The sequence below is a fragment of the Corvus brachyrhynchos genome, unplaced genomic scaffold, assembly GCF_000691975.1.
Source record: "Corvus brachyrhynchos isolate BGI_N302 unplaced genomic scaffold, ASM69197v1 scaffold21, whole genome shotgun sequence".
NCBI lineage: Eukaryota > Metazoa > Chordata > Aves > Passeriformes > Corvidae > Corvus > Corvus brachyrhynchos.
In genome coordinates this window covers 1,059,902-1,069,618 of record NW_008236924.1, presented here as the reverse complement: position 1 = coordinate 1,069,618, position 9,717 = coordinate 1,059,902, and the positions used below count along the sequence as shown (strand labels likewise).

The 9,717-nt window shown below is 55.9% G+C and overlaps 1 protein-coding gene across 1 annotated transcript; it reads right to left on the bottom strand.

Annotated features, from left to right (window-relative positions):
• Positions 1 to 1,207: 1,207 nt before the first annotated feature.
• On the bottom strand, positions 1,208 to 9,713 carry NDST1 (N-deacetylase and N-sulfotransferase 1; the record flags this gene model as incomplete). The annotated part of the gene is made up of 14 exons (XM_008629058.2): positions 1,208 to 2,291; positions 2,397 to 2,499; positions 3,227 to 3,336; positions 4,178 to 4,348; positions 4,557 to 4,731; positions 4,902 to 5,025; positions 5,163 to 5,259; positions 5,594 to 5,776; positions 5,937 to 6,065; positions 6,442 to 6,627; positions 7,685 to 7,839; positions 8,063 to 8,150; positions 8,366 to 8,848; positions 9,399 to 9,713. Coding segments are annotated over 14 exons (2,439 nt in total), but the record flags the coding sequence as incomplete, so codon positions are not given.
• Positions 9,714 to 9,717: the final 4 nt, after the last annotated feature.

Sequence of the window (9,717 nt, the reverse complement as noted above, 5' to 3'; positions counted from 1 at the left end):
ACACATCGTTTGTCACTCCGACAGGTTCAAACAAACCCGTCTGGGATTAATTAGGCTCTGTCTTCGTTTCCTGCAGCGCTTCGCAGGGGCCGGGCAGCGGAAGGCGGTGGGGAGACAGCAGACAGGCGGGCAGGCTCGGGCAGGCAGGGACTGGATAATGGGGCAGGGGGGAGAAGGTAAGCAGGGATCCCCCAGCCCCCCAAATGCCTGCCCCGGTGCTGAGGCAGTCGGTGCTGGATGCTGTCCCGGGAAGAGAAGGCTGTGGGCGCTGTGCAGCGGGGATGGATCCAGGACTAGAGAGCTGCTGCCACCTCGTGCATGGAGAGCTGCTCCCACATACCCCCTTCCTAACCCCCCCAAAGATGGGCCCAAAGGCAGCAAGAACCCCCAGGGGCAGGACTGGATCATGCCGGCAAGGAAAGACACAGGCAACAACCAGAAAGTAAAACCAGAGCCCCCCATTTATTAGCAGTCGGTTCAACAGGACCTTACACCAGTGCTTGGGAGCCTCCCCCAGCACAGCCCCCATGGCCCCATATGCAGCTACAGGGGCTGGGGCTGAAACATCCAGGTGGGAACCCTGCTGCCAGCGGGGCCCCTCACATGGCGAGTGAAACACATCCACCCCACTGCCCTGGCCCCACTCTGGCAGCATCCTGGGCACTGCATCCCCCTCGGGCAGAACCGCTGCCATCCCACATCCTGCCATGCAAGCGGAAATGTGGGCCCTTTTCCCGGTAAACCCGTGATGGCTCAGTCTCATTTGCCAACAGTTCCCAGGGCGTGGGAGGGGCTGCAGCTCCATACGGCACCACCAGTACAAAGATGTGTCTCCCAGTGGGAAACCTTCCTGTTTCCCCACTGACCTTTGTCCACTTCACGTGTAACAACCAAAGAGACCACGTAAAACCCTCGGGGTTTAGGTACAAATTCTGGCACTGAAGAAAAACACCTCCCTGCAAAATGGGAACCAAATGAACACCCACCCCACCCCCCCCGCATAAAACCCAACATTATTAAAATACTTTCATTTTTAATATTCAAGAGGTTTGAAGTTCTCAGCATCCTTCTGATTGCCGTTATCCCAATGTCTGTTCTGTCCCCGCGCTCTCCTCCATGCCAGGGTGTGCCGAGCACCACTCGGCTTTACCACAGGAAACACCACATGTGTACAACCCCGCCCCCCCCCGCATAAAACCCAACATTATTAAAATACTTTCATTTTTAATATTCAAGAGGTTTGAAGTTCTCAGCATCCTTCTGATTGCCGTTATCCCAATGTCTGTTCTGTCCCCGCGCTCTCCTCCATGCCAGGGTGTGCCGAGCACCACTCGGCTTTACCACAGGAAACACCACATGTGTACAAGATTGCAGGATGGGCCTGGGGGTCATGAGCATACTGGGACTAGTATGCCCAGACCAGCATGCCAGCCCCTTCTCCTGCTAGGCCACAGTCCCACCATGCTGCCCATGGAGGGGGAGCCATAGGTTGAGGAGCTTGAAAATGACAACAGAGATGACAATAGAAATTGTGCCCCAGTCTTTGAAAGAAAAATCCACCTTGTTCTCAGCTTTTCCAAGTAGGTGTTGGGGGAATCCAGCAAACTCTCCTGTTTGCTGCCATGGGGCTGATGGCAGGAGTGGGTCTGGGTTCCTCTGTGCTTTGGGTCTCCACCAGCTCCATCCCTCTGCTCCAGCTCAGCGAAGTCACCACCAGTGCACCAGAATGGCTGGACCAGGACCATCCTCAGACCAGGAGGTGAGGGACAGCTCTGGTGCTGCCCTCAGGCCCAAGGCAGTTGGAATCCATTTTGAGCAGAGAAAGGGGGAATTTATGCCACTTACCCACACCAGAGCAGGGTGGGAAGGGACCAGGAATTAAAAAGGAAAAATAAAATGAAAGAGATACAGGTGTGGGGCAGGTGGAGAGGTGGGAGCACAGGGATTGCAGAGTCGGATCACTGCTCAGGCAGCCTCCAGTGGAGCCTTGTGCTCCTGGGGGTCCCCTCCAAGCCTCTGGTGCAGCCAGACCCTCCTGGGGGTCCCCTCCAAGCCTCCAGTGACGCTGTGCGCTCCTGGGGTCCCCTCCAAGGCTTGGTATTGCTGAGAAGGTCCTGCTGGCACAGGGTCAGCCCCGCTCAGGTACTGCTGGGGGGTGGCAGCAGTAGCAGCTACCTGGTGCTCTGCAGCTCCTCCCGCAGCCAGGTGGGCAATGTCTGCCCCATTTTGTACAGGAGCTTGGAGAGCTCTATGTTATGGTCCCTGTAATAGTCCCGCAGGAAGGCGCGTGACTGCAACAGGAGAGCAAAGAGGAGCGTCAGGGGGACCAGCCCAGAGCCCGCCAGCCCAGCACAGCCCTGCTCAGGACCAGCCCAGGAGGCTTTCTGCATACTCACATCTGAATCCATCTCAGGGTACTTCCTCCCTTTGCTCTTTCCCAAGCATTTTGTTTTCCCTCCATCCAGAAGCTGACACCAGAATCCTTTCTTTGGATCAAACCTGCAAAGCAAGAGCTCTGCCTCAGCCCTCTTACCCACCTCACACCTTCCATGGACATCCTGCCCAGCAGGTCCCACAGGGCACTTCTCCACCTCTAGAACCCACAGCCCAGCTAACATCTTGTCATCAACCCCCTGGTACAACAGGTTCCCCTACAGCTGTGCAATAAGCAGTCCACCAAGGCTCATTCATTGCCATATTGAGGGAGCACAGAGTCTACCTGGGTTTAAGTACCATTTTCTGCGGCACTTTTGTCCCTGGATGCCCTCAAGTGCCCCACAGCACCTGGGTGGACATACATATAGGCAAGCCCTGGCAGAGGTAAATTACTATTTCTCTAGGAGCTCTGGAGGCTTCTCAGAGTGAGGTTTAATGGAAGGCTCAGATCAAGGTGACACCTGCAGAGGTACCACACAGCCAGCAGCTGCTCTCAAGCATGTACAAGGAGATGGAGTGCCAGGGCTCAATACCATCATCTGTGCCACAAATGCACTCCTGAACTCTGCTCCAGGAGCCCAGGACTGCTCTTGGGCTGCCTAGAGTGACCCCACTGTGGTGTCTGCATAGGTCTCAGGAAAAAGCCTGGCCTCATCAAAATCAACAGCAGCTCTGTAGAGAGGCCCAGGGCTGGGGGCTGCTCTGGGGCAGTGCTGGGTGTCCCCTGGCCAACCCACTGCATGGGAGCCATGGCAGGGTGGAGGAAGGAGAAGTTGGGGGAAGGACTCACGCCAGAGTCTTGTGATAATCGATGAAGTTGGTCACACCGAGGAATTTCTGGACTGTCTCCATCACTTTGGCAGGTTCCGTTCGGAGCAGCTTGCCATCCAGCACCAGGATCTGCAAGGAGCAAGGCAGGGTGGTGAGGTGTCACTGGCTCCCAGCCCTGCTCTCCTGAGGCAAGAGGACACCTTTACCATACCTTTGGACATCTCAGAGCCAAATCTGCCACCAGCCTGCACAAGGGCCTCCACTAAATATCAATGTGCCCTGGTGCTCCCTTACACCGGATGTAGGAAAATGAAATGCAACTAAAAGCCAGGGCCAGGACCCACCAGAACAACATCAGAGCTTCTGCTCAGGGCTACCCAGTCCACAGGCAGCTGGGATTGCAACACAGCTATTACACTAGCAGCAGGCAACTAGTAAGACTTCATGAGGTTAATCGACAGCGGAAAAATCATTCAGGGATTGATCCCATACTCTCCAGCAGTGCTGCACTGTGCGGGTCACAGCAGGGCTGGCATCCAGCTCCCATCTTCCCTGCAGATGGCTTGAACTATGGGCAGCTTCATCTGCTATTTTTGTCCTGTTCAATGCCGTGGTGACACCAGACAGGGCAGTCCCAGGGGGGTCTGTGGCCAAGACGGTGACCCCACAGAGCCACTCACAGCCCTCTGCCCCCACTCCCTTTCAACCCTGCTGTGACAACCCACACAAGGACACCTTCGTATGTTATCCATCATCAGGTCCCCTTCTTGCACAGCACCTCCCCTGTGCCCCCTCTCCAAGTAATTTTACTTCTCCCCCCATGGTTTTTTAGGGTGCAAGATAAACAGCTCCCATGGGAGCAACTCCACAGCGAACCTCGGATCCAAGAGCTCTTTCCCCCACACCCTTGCTTGCGTGAGGGCTCTCCCCAGCTGCTGCCACTGTAGGACTGGGGTGCTCCCATCCCTACCTGGTTGGCGTGGTAGCTGTTGAGCCAGCGCTCGATGTGGGTGGCGTACCAGCCCGGCACCAGGCAGCGGTTCTGCAGGGTCCGCAGCTTCGGGGCGGCCTCGGGCCCCGCTGTGATCACCTCGTGGAAGGTGTATTTCAGGGCAACCGGGTCATCGTGAGCTCGCTGGTGCTGTCAGGCAGGAGCAAGGCAGGTTTGCCCCCAGGGTAACCCAAATCCTGGGCTGCCCACAAGGTGCAGTGGCTTCCAGGCCACCAGGATGTGTCCTCATGCATCACATGTTCCACCAACTAGCGTGGCATCCGCAGTCATCCCACATCCCAAACCAAGCTCACCATACCACAAGACCGCACCATCCAGGGAAGAGGCAGAGGCTCACCTGATACCAGGAGTAGGCTCGATCTGCAGGGTTGATGAGGATGGTGATGATTTTGGCCTTGGACAGCAGGGCTGCAGCTCGCCGGGGAGCCACTTCAGAGTCAAAGTAGTTGGCACTTTTCTCAAAGTAGAAGTCAGAGGTGGTATTGGAGGGGATGGGGAAGAATTCCATGTACCTGGGGGAGGCATAGTGTGAGGCTGGCAGACAGGCACCACAAGATGTCCCCAGCACCGCCCTCACAGGTGACATCTCAGACACTCAGAAGGGAAATCCCACAGCACCACTGCTCCCCCTTCCCAAAGTTACTGGCACTCCCAGCACAGTCCCCACAATGCAGAGACCCACCAGTCGATGCCCTTGTGATAGCTGTGTCCATTGAAGAACTGTATCTCCTCGAAGGTCTCTGAGCTGGGGTAGTTGCTGCTCAGGTCCGGGTGCATCCCCAGGAAGAGATAAAGGGCAGTTGTTCCTTTGGACAGACAGATAGAGTTGACATGGGCCAAATCTCCCTCCAAGCTCTGCTTCAGGGCAGGAGGGCTGAGAGAAGCTCTTTGGGAGTGTGGGAGTCCTGTCAAGCCTCCCAGCACTGAAGGTGAAGGGAAGCACCTGTTTTTTGAGGCCCGATGATGAGAAGCTTTGGGAATCGGTCACAGGTCTTTTCTTTGGACCAAATGTCCTTGTGCCGTTTGTCTTCACAGGGATCCTGAAACACAGCGTGGAGGATCAGAGACAGAGCAGCCTGGATGGGACCCCACACCACTGCTCAGCCCCTCCACCCTGAGCAGACACATGGGGAGGCCACCCTGCTTGGCAGGCAGGACAAAGACCGGGCTTATCTCCAGGTCTACAGGGCAAACCCCTCCCTGGCACTGCCTGCAGAACCAGCGAAGAGGTGAAAAACCACTGCTTACCCAGGGAATCAGAGGGAAATCCAGGTTGGAAGCTACCTGAGGCTCAGAGCAGGGCCAGCTATACCCCACTACCCTCTCCCAGCACAACAAACAGGGTCACTCCCCCTATTAAAGGCACAGGGGTACCTGCCATAGCGGGTCCTTCTCCTCGGAAAAGATCTGGAAGTATTTCTGTGCCAGCTGCACTGGGGGCAATGTCTGCAGCTTCAAGTTGGTCCAGGAGTTGAGGAAGCGGACCAGGTGCTTGAAGGTGTACAAGCCCAGGCGGTCGTTGCCGTAATTGGACAGATGGGTCATGAAGATGCTGATCTGAAGCCGAGAGGACAGAGCAGGGGTTAGAGGAGCTTCACCCAGCAACCATCTCATGCATCTCATCCCACCCTGGCTGAGAACACTGGGGACATCTCCCATAGCAGTGCCAGGACAACGCTGCAGGACACCTGTCTGTCTCTCCCCGGGCAGTACTTACAGGGTTCAGGAGCACAGTCAGGAACAGTTCACCCCCATTGATGATTTTGTCCAGCTCACTGGAGCCACCAGGGTATTCATTGTAGAAAATAGTGTGCGTGAAGAGGCCACAGGTTTGCCGGGGAAGCACCTGGGGCAGGAAAAAAGATATGGATGGAACAGGCAGAGGAGCCAGGGCAATGAAATGGCCCCATGGTCTCCAGGCTTCCAGAGCTAGATCTCCTTCCCTTCCCAACAAAAAGAGGGAACCAGACCTCAACCCTTCAGAGGTCAGGACCAGTTATACTACTCCTCACCATCCTTGACTTGAAAACATACACAGAAGGGAAGGATGTGAACAGATGGAAAAGCCAAAAACTGTCCTCACACAAGCTTCACCCATGCAGGATGAGCAAGAGGGAACAACCCCCTCAAACTGGAGCTGTGCAGAAACCACCTGCCGAGGTTCTGGTTTTGGTGGGGGAGGCAGGAGAAGAGAAGCACCAGAGGCAGAGCTGGGCACCCACCATGATGCCATTGTGGATGAAGCCGCGGCGGTAGCGAGCGGGTTTCAGGTGCGGATATTCCTCCGTGCTCGTCACTCTGATGGACCAAACCTGCTTCCAAGCCTCGTACAGCTGCACGTGGACGGGGTACACGCCCGAGTGGTGGGGGGCCACAGCGTACCCCATGTCAGTGGGGATGCCATGCTCCTGCAGAGAAGAGAGTGGGGAATGGGTGACTGTGGAGACCCCAAAATCACAAACCAATCCCTCTCCATTCCCAGTTACAAACTGTCTAGTTGTGCCTATGGAGAGCAACCAGGGAAGGGCTCTGCATCCTCTCCTAAGCCTGACTGTCTCCACAAAAGGGAGCCCAGGAACAGCCATGCTGGGTGGACACCCACTCCTCTGCTTCACTCAGACCATCCTCATCCCTGTCCTCTGCTGTCACCCATAGAACAGCCATAGCCAAGCTGTTCTGTGAAGAATGAGGAGATACAGTTATATAGGACTGCAGAGTGGTTTATATCAGTAGATACAAAACAGCCTGGAAATTCTGAGCTGGAACACTGCCCATCCTAAGTAGGAAAGATCTGGTCTAATTAAGCACTTGTAATTATCAGATAATAAATTCAAGTTAGTTTGAAGATCCCTTTCTTCGGCCAAAGGATCCAATTATTAATAGGTCTGGCAGTTTGGATTCAAGACAGCTGTCAATCAATCACAGCATGAACTGGTGCCAGTGCAACACAAAGGACAGCCCAAAAGGACAGAGAACCCCTGAGCAAGCTGAAGGTCACAGCCTGCCTTTACAACCAAACATGTCCCTGCCAGTTCAGCCTGTAGAGGGAGTTTCCATCAGCCGGAGCCTCCCGGCACAGCCACCGCTCCAGGATCCCACATTATCACCCAGCACAGATTCACACGGTGCCAGGCTGAGCATCCCCCTGGGCTGCACCCTCTGCATCCCCACGGTGCCAGGCCAGGTGGGCACAGCTGCAAGGCACAGACAGGGTCTCCCCTTGAACAGCCACTGGGGCAGCTCACTGCCACAGGAACAAGTTGGCTGCTGCAGATAAATCCTTTAGCTCTAGGTACTAGAGCATAAATGGATTTACCCACAGAGCTGCAACATGAGGGACATGACTTAATGTCACCAGGTCCCTCTGCTCCAGCAAGCAGGGGCTTTTCCCTGGGAATCTTCTTTGCTCCTCTTCTACCATCCTCCCCTCACCACAAGCAACCCCACTGGCAGCATCTTACTCACGACAGCGAATTTCTTGTTTAAGGTCATCTGCTCAGCGAGAACTGACTGGTTGTGGAAGAGGTGAGGCTGCATGTGGCTCCACATGTGGGGGAACCACCAGAACTCCTTCACGTAGGACAGCAGCAGGTCATCACCTTCATCCTCAGCATCAGTACCTGTGGCATGACAATTGCTGTCACCACCGAGCATGGAGAGCTGTGTGAGCAGCTGAGGCAGAGGGAGGGGCAGCCCCTCTTGGTGGCCAGGTGATGGAAGAATAGGGTGGGATGCCTAAGGACCCTCCTGCAGCCCTGAGAATACCCTCTTTGAGCACCAACTGGTGCCCCAGCACCAGCTGTACGGCACCCACAGGAGAAGCAGTGCCCTTGCCCTCCTCACCTGTGTGGAAGAATTTCCCTGAGTATCCCAGGTTGAAGGTGAAGTTCGGGATGTGGGTGCGCAGCTCGTTCTGTGTGTCAAACAGTGCCTGGGAGAAGGGGAGAGAAAGCAAGGTGTCCTCAGCACATGGCCTCAGGGACAGGTGCCACATCAGGGCAAGCACCAGTGTCCCTGAGAGCTCTGCAGAGTGGCTCCCAGAGGGACAGGGGAGGCTCTGAGGGCAGAAAGGTTCATCTCTGGAGCACCCCTGAGCAAGCACAAGCGTCCAGCCCTGCCCACCCAGCCAGGAGAGCACAGACTCACCTTGACATCTTCCACCTTCATGCGTGTGCCCTCCTTGCCCACAAAGATGTCATCGATGTCCACCAGGATGTAGCGGTCAAGAGGCAGGGACAACCTCTTGCCCGTCAGGAAGGAGACAGAGTCCACAAAGACCAACTTGTGCAGCCAGAAGTTGAGGTTGTTGCCGAAAAGCACTCTCTGGATGCCATCGTGGAGGCCCAAGTCCTGCATCACAGTGGTGTGCAGTGCAGCATCCACGCTCATGTGCGGGATGGACTCGGCCGACTTGGTCTTGGCCAGGAGGACAGGCTCGTAGGTGGAGTGGTTGGACTGGAAGACAGTCCAGTCCTCCCCAGGGAGCACACCCTTCTCCACCTCACTGGGGCGTGTGATGTAGAGCAGGGGCGACTTGGGGTTGATGCTGCAGTCCTTCAGCGCCAGGTTGGAGTGGAGGAAGAGTGGGAAGCCCTTCAGCTGGGCACTCAGAAGGCTGTTCTCATTGGCCTGCATGGGGAAAATGGGAGCTAGAGGAGATGGGACACCGAAACAAGGCAGGGGCTCACAAGGAACACTAACAGCCACGGCAACAGAGGCAGCAGCTCACCACACCTGGAGAACTGGGTTCTGGCTTCCCCCCGCTTCCCCTCTGGAGCATGGGGTGCCCTCATCCCCCTCACACACTCAATCCTGCTCATGTCCTATGTGCAAAGTGTCCCACGGCTGGGAGCACTTGGCAGGAGAAGGGCTTGCAGAGTAAAATACCTGTTCATGCTTTTGGCAAACCCCAGCAAGGGTCACTGCTGGAAAACATGTGCTAAAAACAACTGGACTGATCCCAGAAGTGTGTTTTTTTCCTCAAAATCTCCAAAGGCTACACAGCCCTTCCAAAGGGAGAGAGCTAAGATGGTGCCCTTGCTAGAAGCTTGTGCCCCACACCAATTCATGCTGCTTGCAGAAAGCATGGGGAGGGCAAAGTCCCTGCGGGGCAGTAGGACACCAGGGCTCACACCCAGCCTGGCAGTGGGATCTTGGTTTGTCCCATGTACCCCCTTACCTTGAAGAAGCCGATGATGCCCACGCCGTACTCCACGCAGTACTTGTCCAGCAGCTCCCGGTTCCAGGCATCCAGGTTGACATATTTGAGGATGTTCTCGTAGATGATGAGGGCAAAGCGTCCCCGGTCCTTGTCGGTCAGCGTGGGCATGTCCCCCTTCCCCGGGGCAATCTCTGTCCTGTATTTGAAGCGACTCGACTCCAAAATGGCCACAATCTCCTGGCCCAGCTGGGAGTAGAGGCTCTCCACGAAGACCAGCACCAAGGGGTCTGTGCGGGAGGAGTCGGCCACCTTGAGGGTCTTCAGTGGCAGCAAACGG